At 46.3% G+C, this 15998-nt stretch overlaps 1 protein-coding gene across 3 annotated transcripts in view; it reads left to right on the top strand.

Annotated features, from left to right (window-relative positions):
• The window catches only part of KIAA1328 (KIAA1328 ortholog), a 335345-nt gene that overhangs the window by 167602 nt on the left and 151745 nt on the right, over positions 1-15998 (top strand). For all 3 annotated transcript variants that reach the window (XR_012905002.1, XM_075932758.1, XM_075932757.1), the window contains exons 7-8: positions 2762-3444; positions 10356-10457. Coding sequence is in view for 2 of the 3 variants with exons in the window: in XM_075932758.1 (XP_075788873.1) it covers positions 2762-3444; positions 10356-10457 (785 nt within the window). In the remaining variant the exon portion in view is untranslated. The remainder of the gene's footprint in view (positions 1-2761; positions 3445-10355; positions 10458-15998) is intronic.

Here is a 15998-nt window from a genome sequence, read left to right as displayed (position 1 = left end):
TACAAAGCAGTGAATTTGTTTTCGAATAGTCGTCCTCTTTCCCTTTGCTGTCCTGCCCATCACAGATTGTACATCGTGCCCTGGGCTCACAATCCAACTGAGCTGTGGATGCCACTATAAGTTTTCAGAGATTGGTGCTATTCTGCTACAGTTTTCAATTTAGGCATTAACAGAAAATAAGATAACTTGCCAAGTTGATTCCCCCTGGCTGTCCCACTCAAAATTAGTTAATTTTATCTTACGGGGTTGACCTTGAGTGGCCTTTAAAGTCATGTGAAACTGGAATTGAGTCTTCCACCTAATAGTACTGCCCCTATCATCTAGAGAAATGAAAAAAACACTATTTGCATCCTGTGATATTAAAGAAAATTCCCCCCTCTCCCCCAGCATATGGGAACTGTGACATAACATTAAAGTTTCTCTGGCTTGTTATGAAGTATTTAAATGTCAGTGCCATTTCTGAGATCATCAGGGCAGATTTAATGGTGGCCAAGGTCAACAAATGCTAACTGGAACCTCCCTTTTAGGGCCTTGAGGGACTTTTAATCGAGTCTCAGTCACGAAGTTAATTTGCAGTGTGGGCCTTTATCTTTAAATCTGCTCCTGGCAATTATTTTTATACCATCCCTGTTCATGTGCTGAGATTTCTTATCACATTTTGGTCCCTTTAGTCAATAAAACAAACTGATAAAATAAGGAAACTCTTAGGGATGTTATTTGTGGGGTCCTCTCTTTTTTCCTTTATGAATTGCTTAAAAGACTTAAAGAGGGATGGATATGGTTCTCTTTAGAGCCCATCAAAACCTCAGAGCTATGGCCAGTGGGATCATTTGAGAGCAACTTGCATGCACTCCCATCTCTGATCCTGAGGTCTATGGGAACCACCCCAACTTGTAGCCCCATTCCCAGGAATGACCTAAAGTTGGTAAGGTGAGACTTGAGATGTGTAACAGGTAGCTACAGGATTCTCTCATGGTCTCTTTTCTCATATACAGTATATCCTATAATCATGCACTCCATCTTTTATTTGTTTCCCCAAATCCCTTTTTGTGTGGTGTCTAATTGAGACGATAAAGTCCATGGGACAGGGAACTGTGTTTTTATTCGTCTATGAAATCATCGTGCACAGCGATGGCATCAAACAAATAAAAACAAACAACTCTGCTTGTCTTCTGGAATCATGGTGCAATTCTGGTAGGTGGCCCATCAGCCTCTGACTTCTGAAATATTTTAATGTCCTGCACTTGTCACCCAATCCAGAGCATCAAACATTGCATACCCATTTAGCACTGACGCTAATACAGATGCCACCAACGCATTGGACTTCATGTGGTGTGCATGACTTTCACTCTCGGTGGAACCGAAGAATAAATTTTTGTGAAAACAAAACTGAATCATAGATCAGTATTTTGGGGATAATCTGCCTAGTCTTTTCTATGCGGCCTGCACAAAACTTCAAAATGAGGGAGCTGAGGGGCAGGCAAAGAGAGTTGATGTGATTGTTTATATAAGGAATGTAATAATGCATGCAAAAAACGTATATAGTTGGATTACATTCCTCTCCAACCCTTAGTATGTTGTTTGCATTCTTAAATATAAACTCTTTGGGACAGAGATTGTCTCCCAGCGCATATGTACTGCCACTAATCCGTTGTGTGTGCTACCAGAATCCACAAAGTAATTTTCTGCTCATCATTGACCACCAAATTTCAACTTGCTAGCTGCTGCTAAAGTAGTTTGTTTATCTTTAACAAACCTGGCTTCTGCAATTAAACAAAATTAAATCTTTGACAAAGGGCCTGAGGGCTGAGACAGAGTTTAAATGCAATATGTTACTGAAATTAACGCACACGTCGAGAAAAAGAGCTGTGAGTGATTCACTGCTGTTCTGATGTGCACAGCAACACAAATGCTTAACTGCCGAGACAAACCGCAGTGCAAGGATACTCCTGGATAAAATCTGGATTGTGATGTCCATTACATAATAGCCATGAGTAGAACAAACCCACTATAGTTCACTTTTCATTGGGAAGACAAATGTGAATTACAACTGTCTTTTTTCTGCTTTCTTTCTTTTTATCAGAGTATAATCACTTGCCCAACTTAATTGAAAAATCACTTACGTTTATAGCTGAATTTAAACATGTTTTTTATTTAAATGACAGCGTTTGAAGTAGAACCATATTTTACAGAAAGTAGTCGGTTTTTATCTGTGTTTCTGTAAAGACATTTCAAAAACTCTCATCAAATTTCCGGCGGTAAGTAATATCCCATTCAGTGCAAGGTGAAATGTTTTACATCAGATCTCCTGCCGTGTAATGGCCAATCAAAGAGTATTTATAGTGGCTGAATGGATTTTTTGGCTTGGCATTCAAAATTAAACATTTTCATACATTAACATTTAATGTTTTTTGCCACTCTTCAAGTTGATTTTATGTAACCCTAGATACTCACAACTACTTGGTACTCTGAAGCTGCTTGTTTGTGAGGAGGATCCTACAGACAGTAGTTTCTTATTTATTGCACTTGTGTAGCCTGATTGAAATGTAGATTTGATAGCAGGCTTATCTCTGCCTTTTGATAAACATTGTATGAGTCTTGCTAGGTGCCCATCAGCACAATGCATTGAATCTCTCAGTACCCGCATGACAGCTTTACTCTGTGAACTGATGGCGAGAAACAAATTTTGTTACTGAACAATACAATTTAACACACACCGTGTTACAATTTGCAAGATGATAGCTTGTTTCTCTTATTGTAGGTGTCCAACAAGAAGAGTCCGTGCCAGCTGCCACCTTTGGAACTGGATGGTTCCTATCTAAGTATAGCAAGACCACAGATGTTACACAAGAACAATAAAACATCACAGCCTGGAAGTCCAGTCCTGTTTTCAGTACCTCAGCACTGTAGAAATAATCATGCATATGGGACTGCGACCCACTACAACCAAAAGGAAGTTCTGAATGAATGTCCAGTGGAAAATGGCTTTCATCGAAAATGTAACAATAGGATGTTGTCAGCAATGCCAAGTGCCCCATACCACACACACGTGGCTCCTGATGTGGGCCGGAGGATGAGTGATTTTCAGAACACTTGTTCTCAGCAAATGAGTCATTGTGCCTGTAGCCAGCCAGGAAGCTCAGAGAATGTTTGGGATAACCAAAAGGTCAGCCATGGACCCAAAAGACATTCTGGGTCACTTCCTGAAACCTGGGATTACCTGAGACTTTCTCGAGTGCCTGGGATGAATGACAGTGTAGACTCTGGATCAAAAGAAACCGAGCACAGTAAAAGGCTCTCTGAGGAAAGAAGGCAGCAGCTTCTGCTGCAGAAAATGGAGCTGGAAGTTGAAAAGGAACGTCTCCAACATTTGCTCACTAAGCAGGAAGCAAAACTACTTCTGAAGCAGCAACAGCTGCACCAATCCAGGCTGGATTACAACAGGTGAGTTTGCGAGGTTTATAGATATAGGATAATTTTTAGTAAAGAATTTCTGTGGCATCGAATATTTATATGGAGTATTGAGAAACAGAGTAAAACATGCTCTGTGCCCTAAGGAACTTGTAATTTAAACAAGATGAGACTATAGCCACAATGCTAAATGTGGGATGACCATTAAGGTAAAGAAGAGCCTTAAAGAAGTTGGTCCAGAATAAGGGAGGAAGATTGACAGAAGACATTAACTTTGAGGAGGATTGAAGGAGGAGCGAGTGCATTGGTGCACTAGAATAAGGAGTTTAAGGAACAGCATCATAGAAGGTGCCAAAACCATGAGTGGGAGAAAGATAACGTGAGCAGTAAGGCTAAAGTGTTAGAGAAGACAAAGGAAGCAGGAAAAGGAGTACAAGGAAATGCAAGCTGTAGATTTGAGTACTGATGTTTTACCCGTAAGGGAAGATGTGGTTCTTCAGTCAAGGGATTATGTGTGTCTCTGTATTATCCACATCTGATTTACATGAAAACCCCAACTGAGACTCCAGACTTGAATTCTGGATGGTGTTGGAGGAAAGGTGACCTGGGAAAAGTGGGTTTCAAGAGAGATTTAAACAGGGAGGTGGTTTTCTGGGAAGTTTAGAAAAGAGGCCTGAGAATCGAGTTAGAGGCGCTGTGGGAAAAGACACAAAGATAAGTGGAAAGAAGATACAAGACTGTCATTGGGGTGGAGGCAGGGGAGATACTTAAGCCACGGGAAGCTTAGTGAAGAAGAGGCAATTGGAACAGTGATATAGGCGGGTCAGAACTGCTCAGCATGTTGAAGTGAAAATGAGATCCTTTCACTCTGTGCAGAAGGTGAGTGTGAGCCCAGGGAGAAATTTGTGTGAGGGTTTGACAGTGGTAGGAGGGAAGAATAAAATGTTGCTACTAAATCATGTAGACTGGCAAGGGGGAGGAGTCAGAGGGGATGTATTGAAACTACAAAAGAGAAAGTTACTTGAGAAAGTCAGGCTACAACTCAGCTGAATATGCGGATTTCAGTGGAAGGGAGAGGGAGGAATGAATGGATGTTAGCAGTCTCCTATAGGGAGCAGCAAGAGGATTTGATGAGAGCTTTGATGTAGATGTTACTTTAAAAGCGTCACTGGCGAGGGGATCCCTCAAGATTCTTCATGACATGACCTGCATCCCACGCATGCATTCTCTCCCTTCCCACCAGCCCTACAATTGCTTTTCAAGTATTAAAAGGGATTATTAGAGCTGACGTGTTTTGCCTGCATAACTTGTACTTTAAGCAACTTTCTCTGCTGCTTTTATATATAAGAATACATTTTTGGATTGCGTATGTTTAGCATGTTTGATCGGAGGCAGTCACAACTGTCTGTGTTAGTGTGACAGGGAAGTCCCCTCCCCGCTGGAATGGTACTTCCTCTGAGGTCACTGGGGCATAGCTCATGAGGTTGACACCCCTTGCAGTGTCTGTACACCATCTCTCTATCTCTTCTCTTGCTCTGCCTAACTCCCCCGAACTGCCTCGTCGTGGCTTGGCCCACCAGCCTGGACACCAAATGGCTTTCTCCTTAGAGTACTGGAAAATCTTTCCTCTCCAGCAGCCGTTGGCAGTCTTCCGTTCACTGCCTCGTCGTGCCACTCCCTTAATGGCTGGCAGGAGAATCCAGGCCCAGCCTCTGCTCCGAGTTCTGGCTCAGAGCCTTCAAGGCCTGTTGCCCGTAGACCATAGTGCCTTTACCTCAGCCCTGCCCTACCTTCCTGGCTCTCCCCTCCTCTGTGTTTTTGGGCTTGCACCTCCCTTCTCTCAGGGAACGACTGCAGACTCTCCTAGTAGCCCGCTGTATTTCCAATTTCCCGTCTTTATAGTCCCAGCCGAGATCATTCCTCCTCAGCTGGACCCGCTCCCTGAGTCATGTGATGACTTGGCCACATGACTCCCCTCAGATTTTCCAGCTGTATTCACCCTTTCCAGGCCAGTGTGGGGGGAACACTCCATCACAGTAGGAAATGACAGAGGTCACAAACAAAGGATTATAGTTTGTGGTGGGAAGGCAGGTGGGAACAGATGTATTCATAAGAACAGTCAGTTTGGATCCAGCCAGTGGTCCTTCTAGCTGGGTATTGTGTCTTACAACAGTGGCCAATGCCTGGTGCTTCGGAGGGAATGTACAGAGCAGGGAATCATGGAACAATCCATCCACCGTCATCCAGTCCCAGCTTCTGGCAAATGGGTTAGGGACACTTCAGAGCATGGTTTTGCATTGCAGCTCATCCTGGCTAATAGCCATTAATGGACCTTTCCTCTATGAATTTATCTAGTTCTTTTTTGAGCCCTGTTAAAGTCCTGTCTTCAGAACATCCTCTGGCAAGGAGTTCCACAGGTTGACAGTGTGCTGCATGAAGAAAAACTTCCTGTTGTTTGATTTAAACCATCTGCCTATTAATTTCATTTGATGACCCCATATTCTTGTGCTATGAGAAGGAGTAAATAACGCTTCCTGATTTACTTTTTCCACAGTAGTCATGATTTTATAGTTCTCCATCATATCTCTCCTTTGTCATCTCTTTTCCAAGCTGAAAAGTTCATGTTGTTAATATTTCCTCATATAGAAGCGGTTCCATACCCCTAATCATTTTATTGCCGTTTTCTAATTTAGTATATCTGTTTTTGCAATGAGGCAACCAGACCTCCCCATAGTACTGAAGATGTGGGCGATCCCATGGATTTCTGTAGAGTCAATATGATATCTTCTGTCTTATTATCTATCCCTTTTCTAGTGACTCCCAGCATGTTGTTAGCTTTTTTGAATGCAGCTGCACTTTGAGTGGATGTTTTGAGAGCACTGTCTACTATGACTCCAAGATCTTTCTTGAGTGGTAACAGCTAATTTAGACCCCATCATTTTATATGTATAGTTGGGATTATGTTTTCCAATGCACATTAATTTTCATTTATCAACATTGAATTTCATCTGCCAGTCACCCAGTTTTGAGACACCCCTTTGTAACTCTTCAGAGTCTGCTTTCAACTTAACTATGTTGAGCAGTTTTGTTCCATCTGCAGATTTTGCCACCTCGCTGTTTACCCCTTTTTTCAGATCATTTCTGAATATGTTGAACAGCATTGGTCCCGATAGACACCTCTGGGAGACACCACTATTCTCCTATCTCCATTATGAAAACAGGCTGTTTAATCTTCAAATATCCTATTTCTATACATATGTCCCACTAAGAAAAAATATGTAGATATGAGGACACACAGGCAGAGCTGCTTTTAAAATGAATGTTTTCAGAGTCTTCTGAGAGGCACTGGCTGGCCAGCAAAAGGACTCTTGAATGTCTCTGTAATGATGTCATTGGTATTGCTATAATTGCACCTATTTTAACCAGTTCTGAGAAGATTTCCACTTCTGCAAAGTTGTAGTTGCTAGGAAAAAAGTACAGAGGAAAGTCCATAAATTAATAGTCTGAGTCTTGAACATACCATTATCTCTTCCCAGAGGTGTAGAGGTTTGTACATTTTCCATCTCATCTTCAAATAAGGCTCCTATACTATTGCAGTAAAAAATAAGTGAGTGTTTTGCAGTCTCTTTAGAGTTAAATACAAAGGAACTAGCTACATACAATATCTGCATATGCCTAATATTTACAGGTGTCCTCCTCAAGCATCACCTTTCCTATTCTAGTTTTAGCTTTGTGATTCTCCTCTTTGGTCTCTTTGCTAACCACAGAATTGCTTCTGTACACAGGTTGACACTCTTAATTGGGATTCTCTGGTCTTGCAACATCCATGGTCTAGCATGGATGTAGCAGGACCAGAAAGTCCCAGAGGAGGGCCAGTGGTAAGGAGTCCTGAGGGGCAGGCACGCAGGGAGCTGATGGCAGGGCCGCCAATCACGTGGCAGTGGGCCTACCCAGCAGGGTTGGGCGCCCTGGCACGTGGGTGCGTGGTGGGCCGGGGATCCCCATCAGAGATGGCTTCCCAGTGGGGTTGGCAGGCCAGCGGGGCCAGCAGGAGGTGGGGAGCCAGGCGGGAGGCCAGTGGCCAGGCCAGGGGGGTTGATGGGAGGGGTCCAAAAGCAACCTCCTCTGGTCTGGCAAAATCCCTCATCCAGGACCAGTCAGGTCCCAGGGATGCCGGATCAGGGAGGTCCAACTTGTGCTGCAAATGACAAGGACTTGTTTACTTAATCATTCAAGTACACCTTGCTAAATGATCAGGAAGACTCACCAAGGAAGACACTTAAGCTATTCACTTGTCTTTCACCACCACCAGCATAGTAAAAAACAAACAAAACCAGCGAATACTCTCAGTGGGTAGAAGTGTACAGTGCAGGACTAGGCCCATTATGGGACGCTACAGGTGGCATCATTTAAATGAGAAGTAAAAAAAGATCCTGGCCACTTGTACTAGTTAGTGGCTCTTAAAAGGCCCATATTTCTTTTTCCAAGAGCAGGGGTCAACCTTTTTTCATGGCAAACTCTTGTCTCTCTAAATTCCCTCCTGCAGTTTCCAGTGGACACAGTATTCTTCAATCCCATGTGCTCTACTTGTATAATAGATTCCACTTCTCATATCAGAGGTGGCTGCCTTTCAGTGGAGGCAGGGGATGAGTCCTCTAGGTGTGTTTAATTACACTTCAGGGCAGCCCAAAATTATGCTGGCTTGAGGTACAGAAGAGGCCATCTTCAATTCTGGCTCAGTGGCAGATTTAAGGTTCTTTCTGTTGCTCTCTACGAAGACCAGAAATTGGATCGCTATACAAACAGAAAGGGAAACTTACCAGCATGCTATTTTCCATCTTGATCCAAACAGAGAAGATACTCAGATAAATAGTCTGTCTTCACAGACAAGGTCAGCTCCCATACTACTGCACTAGGCAACTCAGAATGGGACGGAGGTGAGCAGCCCTCAGTGGAGAAAGAACAGGTTAGGAACGATTTAGAAAAGCTAGATATACACAAATCCATGGGTCCAGATTTAATGCATCCGAGGGTACTCAGGGAGTTGGCAAATGTCATTGCAAAGTCTTTGGCTATTATCTTAAAAAACTCATGGAGATCGGGAGAGATCCTGGGTGATTGGAAAAAGGCAAATGTAGTGCCCATCTTTTAAAAAAGGGAAGGAGGACAACTCAGGGAACTACAGACCGCTCAGCCTTACCTCACTCCCTGGAAAAATCATAGAGGGGATCCTCAAGGAATCCATTCTGAGGCACTTGGAAGAGGGGAAAGTGATTAGGAACAGTCAACATAGATTCACGAAGGACAAGTCGTGCCTGACCAATCTGATTAGCTTCTATGATGAGGTAACTGGCTTTGTGGACGTGCGAAAGTCAGTGGATGTTATATACCTTGACTTTAGCAAAGCTTTTGATACGGTTTCCCACAATATTCTTGCCAGCAAGTTAAGGAAGTATGGGTTGGGTAAATGGACTGTAAGATGGATAGAAAGCTGGCTAGACTGTCGGGCCCAACGAGTAGGCTCGATGTCAGGTTGGTGGTCAGTTTCTAGTGGAGTGCCCCCAGGATTGGTTCTAGGCTTGGTTTTGTTAAACATCTTTATTAATGACCTAGATGAGGGGATGGATTGTACCCTCAGCAAGTTTGAGGATGACGCGAAGCTAGGGGGAGAGGTAGATATGCTGGAGGGCAGGGATAGGGTCCAGAGGCACCAAGACAGATTAGAGGATTGGGCCAAAAGAAATCTGATGAGGTTCAACAAGGACAAGTGCAGAGTCCTGCACTTGGGATGGAAGAATCCCAAGCATTGTTACAGGGTGGGGACCAACCAGCTAAGTAGCAGTTCTGCAGAAAAGGACCTGGGGTTACAGTGGATGAGAAGTTGGATATGAGTCAACAGTGCGCCCTTGTAGCCAAGAAGGCTAATGGCATATTAGGGTTCATTAGGAGGAGCATTGCCAGCAGATCTAGAGAAGTGATTATTCCCCTTTATTCGGCTCTGGTGAGGCCACATCTGGAGTAGTGTGTCCAGTTCTGGGCCCCCACTATAGAAGGGATACGGACATATTGGAGAGGGTCCAGTGGAGGGTAACCAAAATGATTAGGGGGCTGGAGCACATGACCTACGAGGAGAGGCTGAGGGATTTGGGTTTGTTCAGTCTGCAGAAGAGAAGAGTGGGAGGGGATTTGAGAGCAGCCTTCAACTCCCTGAAGGGAGGTTCCAAAGAGGCTGGAGAAAGGCTGTTCTCAGTAGTGACGGATGGCAGAACAAGGAGCAATGGGCTCTAGTTACAGTGGGAGAGGTCTAGGTTGGATATTAGGAAAAACTATTTCCCTAGGAGGGTGGGGAAGCACTGGAATGGGTTCCCTAGGGAGGGGGTGGAATCTCCATCCCTGGAGGTTTTTAAGTCCTGGCTTGGCAAAGCCCTGGCTGGGTTGATTTAGTTGGAATTGGTCCTGCCTAGAGCAGGGGGCTGGACTTGATGACCCCCTGAGGTCTCTTCCAGCTCTGAGTTTATGAAAGAAGGAACATCATCTGCTGAGACCTGTAGCTCCCAGGACCTCATGACCATCTTAAAGCTGGAGAATAGCTGCAATGTCCAATACTGCATGCAGCTTCCATGCTGCCCTTGAGTGCTTGCCTGGTGCTAGGGTACTCTTCCATGTGCTGAAGAGCAAACATTTGCCATAATATTCAGTCTCCAGTTTCTTGAGAGCAAGTGGTTTGTAGTCAGTAGAAGTAAATAATTTTGTCAACCGCAGCCCAAGGAAACAAAGGTAACAGGTGGAAGCTGTCTCTCCTAAGCTGGGGGAACCGGGAGAGAAAATGGAGGTGTTTTGTGAAAGCTTCTCTGTGTGAAGTGCTGTGTGTGTTGGGGTCTAGGGATAGCTACAGCACAGCAGCCTCTCTAGGATGCAAAGCTAACTTAAATTCTCCTTTCTAGATTTAAAGGCCAAGCTCCTGATTCCGAAGTAGTCGCTGACAAAACTCCAGGTGGGCCGGGGGGACCAGCCCTTATGATGAACGGTACTGGCAGGGGGCTAAGGTAATCTTTCATTTTCTTTAAACCACTAGAAAGTGCTTCTAAGTGTTGGTGTATTTGCTTCATTTTCAAAAAGATGTTACTTGCTGCCACATGCATATTTTTGGCCTGTACTTCAGTTGGGTTTGGGTTAAATGCTAACCCAGGAAAGACCCCATGAACTAGTCTAGCTTGGTCTCCAGAAAATGTATTCATAACTCAAAGAGAGGCCAGCATTGTGGTTAAAGAGCTTGATGGGCTCTCAGGAGAGCTCGCTTCCATTCTCTGTTGTGTCACACACTGTGTGTTTGATTCTGGCTCATGCTGCAGGACTATAAAATTGCAGAGTAAGTGGGAACCCTGGACTCTAGAAAAGTGGTCCCCAACAGTGGTCCCCGCCGGAGCATTTACGTGCGCCTGCCAAATGATCTGGGCTGGCCCCGGGCGCACAGCGCATGCGCGTGCGGCGCATGGGGTCCAAGAGCCTGTATGCCTACAATGCAGCTCTATAGCCCGAACCAGCTGACACAGGCCATCCAGGAGGGCTTGAATGCAATGTGAGTGTACCCCTGAGTCTGTCTACCCTGCAGGTCCTCCTCTTTAGAGTAGCAATGGTGCTATCCTTTATTGTCCTGTCTCTTTAGATCATGTAATTAATAATGTATGTAAGCCTTCTGTTGGTAGCAGTTGACAACCAGAGGGGCCGGGTTCAGTATTGGGGGGGGGCGGGGGGTTCAACAATGTACCCAAACTGGCTTGAGTCCCCACCCAGTCAACTGGGAAAATTCCAGCCGAGCCAGTGGGTGCCTTTAGAGGCAATTCTTCCCTTCTTGCAAGCACCGAGTCAGACATCGAAACAATCTGTTCAATATCTGTAACCTACGGAAACACACACGAACAAGGAAAACCTGTAGGCAAGGTACCATCCCTGGAGTCCACAGGGCAGAGTCTTTTGCGTAAAGATCTTTTGTCCAATCTCCAACTCACATAATGTACTTTCCCCTCACTTCAAACACCCCAGTCACAGCTCTGTGCAGTCAGTGCAGACCCAGAGTTCATAGGGATATCATGATGTCTTCCCTCGTTGAGTAGGTGGTAATGTCACCTACGTGCTGCTCCTGCCGGCTACCTGGAATTAGGAATGCAAGCACCTAGTCAACTAGTCAATGATCCAATAAGCATAAGCTTATTGGATAGTCGAGTAGGGACTCGACTAGTCACTTCCCCACCTTGCTGCCTCTATTAGAGGCAGCGGAGGGCAGGGGTCAGGGTCAGGGAGCAGAAGCTGGTGCTGGGAGGAGCCGGCTTAAAAGACAGATCCTCATAGCACTGTCTCCGCGGGGGGTAGGGGAGCCAGAGGTACAGCGGGGAAATTGCGTGAGCAGGGACTGAAGCTCACGCCCCGCTCACCCTGCGGCGCCCAATAACTACAAGCATTGGCGGTCATATCTTACAGTTCCTACATTTAGTGTTAACACAGTTTGTGACCCCACAACAGCCAAATTGGTAACAATAGACAAAACACCTTTTAACAACTGAATATCAAGCAGGCCTAAGCAAAACTGAGGGAACTGTATTTACATAACCATACCCAGGATTTCTTTACCATTTCAGTGTGAACTGTATTTACATAACTGTTGAATACTATCAGATCTAAGTAAACTGGGTGAACATAACCACGCCCACGATTCCTCTCCCATTCCAGCTGGCTGCAATGGAAGCATTGATTCAGACCCTGCTTACATCTATGACATTGAGTTTAAACCTGATCCACTAGTCTTTACTCATGCAAAATTCCCAATGAAGTCATGTCAACTTTTGTGTTTTCTGAAGTCAGTTGGGAGTTCTGAGTGGGTTCAGGTAGCTGTTGCACTTCTCAGAGACTGGAGGAAGTCTACAAGGTCGTTCTATATCTTATTGGCACTTACGGATCACCTGGCCTTTCCTCACTCCAACTCTGAGCAGGAAAATCTTTTGTTTCTAAAGATACACCTCCCCTTTGTGCTTTCTGACCTGACTATCAGTGCAGTATCCTGCTAGACCACAGTCAGGTTGGCGTTGTAGATCATCTTCTGGCCCTGAGCTACTGGTCAAAGACTGTGCACAAGACCTCTTCTCTGCAAAGCAGGAAAGAATAAGAAAGTGTACAGGCTTCCCGACGCCAAAGAAAAACCATCCTCATGTCTAGTGTTCTAAAGCATGCTGCCAGACAAGAACACTAAGTACGAGGAGCACCTTCCTACTGGTCATTCCTCTCCTCCTACCTCCACACATTGACTAGGCATCACGGACATAGGCTCAGTGGTGTGTTGGCTCATCCCGAGCCAACCCTGTAGTCTCTGACCTGATGAATCCTGTTCTCATCCCAGCAAATCATGGCTAGCAAGCAGCAGAAGCCAGGTAAACGTGTGCAGCAGTCAAGGAAGGCAGCACCTGCTGCTGGCCCAGAAATTCCCCCCAGCAGGACTTTCCAGTGAGAAATTTGGGTACCAGCCACGGCTTAGGTTTTTTTTCTTTGCTGCCTGGTGACTTATTGACTGATACTAATTTCCTTCTGTATTTTCTTTTCTTCACCCTTGGTTGGGGCTGGGACGATTGTGTGATAATCGGGCCTTCAAATTTACCCTAATTGTGAGCTCAACAGTGAGAAGCGAATGAAAGTTTATAAAATGTTGCACTAAACTATAATAAATGTGGCTGCGAAGAAGTTCAAGAAGAGAGTGAATTAGTCCAATCCAAAAAGCTTACTGGTTTAATTCAAGGAGTCTGTAAACACGGACAGCATGAGATGCAATCAATGAGCCGACATTGGTGTGTTGGAAATAAGGCATAGACAAAAGAACGCGGGGATGGGCTATTTCACCCATCACTCCCTTTTGGGTTCCTTTTAAGAAAAAGACTCTGTGGGGCAGGGTTCCCTCTAAGCTGCGTGCAGAAAAAATGTCCACCTCTGATGCAGAGCTGCGAAGCCATATGGCAGGTGGCAGGAGGCAGCTGGGGCCAGAGGAGCTGCATGGTGGGAGGCTGCTGTATGGCCGGGGCCAGAGGAGCTGTGAGCCACATGGTGGAAGGCTGCAGCAGCGGCCGGGGCTGGAGGAGCTGCAAGCCCCAAAGTAGGAGGCTGCTGTGGCAGCCGGGGCCGGAAGAGCCACGAGCTGCATGGGAGCCTGGGCTGGAGAGTGGTGAAGTAGGTACTGGGGTTGTACCAGAGGGGCCAAGGACAGCGGGGAACCTGGCAGAGAAGCTGGCCGGATGGGGCGCAAAGGCACCAGCCGTCTGTGGTAGTCGGAGGTACTAGGCACAGGTAAATTCTAGGGTGGCGGACGGAGGGCAAGGTGCGGGGTTGGGAACAGGCGAGATGAGGGGCTAGGCTCAGGTCTCTGAGCAGTGGTGCTTGGGCTGTGATAGGCCTAGGTCCTGGCTGTTTGTGTTTTGGGGGGCAAATAGCACGGTCCTGGCTTATATACTGGTGGCATATGGGAGGGGGAGGAGACACATTGCAAGGCTGGGCACAACTACAATGTGTGTGTGGGGTTGGGCAGGTAGCCAGGCCTATACCGGTACCAGCTGGCTGTGTGTGGTCTTGATGGGTGGGCAGTGTGTGTTGGGGGCAGGATCCAGCAAGCTGGGAGGTTTTCAGGGTGGGTGGGTGCAGGGTCTTGCACCTTGTTAATTACCCAGTGTTTTAGTATTTTTTTCTTATATAACAATTTTAAATTATAGATATTTACAGTGTGTGATAGAGCGTGCAGGTGTAATTTTGTTAGTAACTGGTGGGTGCCGCGGTGGCACATGACCTCAGTATGGGTGCACAAGACAAAACTCACACCGCTGACGGACAGCCTTTGAGGGAACCCTGCGGTGGGGAGCGCTGGTTTCCACAATGTTGTCTCACTGAAAACCGGAAAGAGCAAACTTCACCATCACGGCTGCCATCTCCACCCTGTCTTTGGATCCTGGACCTTCGTCATTCTCATCCAAAGAGATGCCCTGATCAAACCAGGCCAGAAGAAGAGGGACCAAGGTGACATCCGCTGGCTTTAGTTACATGCTGAACACCACTTGGAATGTGACACTTTCTCTCTCATACTCCCACCCAATGTGTGTTTTTCCTTTCACACCTTATTTCTTCTCCTGCCCATCTCCCTCCCCCCCCCCCCCCCCCGTTTTGTTTTCGGTTTCATAAGAGTCTGGCTTAGCTGGTCAAGACTGTATATTTTGTAACCTCACTAAATGTCTGTGACCAGAAAGAGGCAGTTAGAAAGAATGCCCTTAACAAGAGGTGGGCAATCATTTTTTTTGGGGGGGGGCGGGGAATTAATAACAAGAATTTGGTGAATGGTCAACAGCCGTGCACTTCCATGCTATTAATGGAGGCGGTGCGAGGTCTGGGGTGGGGGTGGGATGCAGGAGAAAGTGTGGGGTCTGGGAGAGAGTGGATGAAGGAAGGAATTGTGACCTGGGGCAGGGAACTGAGAGAGGGTATGGTTGCAGGAGAGGATTGTGCCCTGGAGGAGGGGTGCAGGGTCTGGGAGGGTTGTGAGCTGGTGTAGAAGATGGAGGTACAGGATCTGGGAGGGGTATGGGTGCAGGAGCGGGAGTGCAGAGGGTTTGGGTTGTGACCTGGGCCAGGTGTGTAGGAAGGGGAGGGAGGAGCTGGCCAGGAGGCACTTACCGAGGCGGCTCCCAACCAGCAGACCAGCACCCTGCCTTCCTTGCTCCTGCACACCGCTCAAAGTACAGCTGGCTGTGAGGACCATGTACTTCTCTGAGTGCCATGAGCCGGGCAGGTGGGAGGGGGGGGTTACTTCACCCACAGCCTGCCCTGCAAACACAGCCCAGGCAGCTCCCATTTGCCAGTTTCTGGACGATGGGACCCTTGTGGTTGTGCTGCAGGGCTCAGAGAAGCATATGGGCTCTGCAGCCAACAGCTTTCTGCGGGGGCTGGATCTGGCATCTTGGTAAGCCGAATACAGCTTATGGGGCCATATTTTGCCCTCCTGTGCCCTAAACAGCCCACTGCTGGTAAAAGTTTGCCAGTGCTTAGAGTGGCTAATAAGAGCACGTGTTACTGAAACGCCGACAGGAGGGACCCGAACCTGTGACTTTTGGAGCTTAGTGCTTGAGCCTCTACTACATGTAGAGCAGACTCATTCTCTCTCTGTAAGTGGGCTAAGTGCTACTACATGGGACAGTGAACCATACCCGATAAGGTGTAGGAGGGATATTATGCTTCTGTTCTTCCATCAGTGAGATTGCAAGAAGAGATGTAAGCAAGGGGTGCAGCGACTACTCAACTACTCAAAAGGAAGCCCCATCAGGCAACTGGAATCTTCCTTCTAAAATCCTCACCCACCAAATGGATTGTGGCTGTTGTTAAAATAAAAGCCTTACTTAATACCGTTAGGGTTGCCAGGTGTCCGTTATTGAACCGGACAGTCTGGGATTTTCGCCTCCTGTCCGGTTTAAAAAAAAAATTCAGAAAATACCGGGCACCTAAAAAGTCCGGTAATTTCTAATTTTTTTTTTTCCCCGGCCAGGAGGCGAAAATCCCGGGTGCTTACC

Source organism: Pelodiscus sinensis, chromosome 6 (assembly GCF_049634645.1).
Source record: "Pelodiscus sinensis isolate JC-2024 chromosome 6, ASM4963464v1, whole genome shotgun sequence".
Lineage (NCBI taxonomy): Eukaryota > Metazoa > Chordata > Testudines > Trionychidae > Pelodiscus > Pelodiscus sinensis.
Note: the sequence above shows the minus strand (reverse complement) of the source record. Positions and strands in the feature narration are given on the sequence as shown.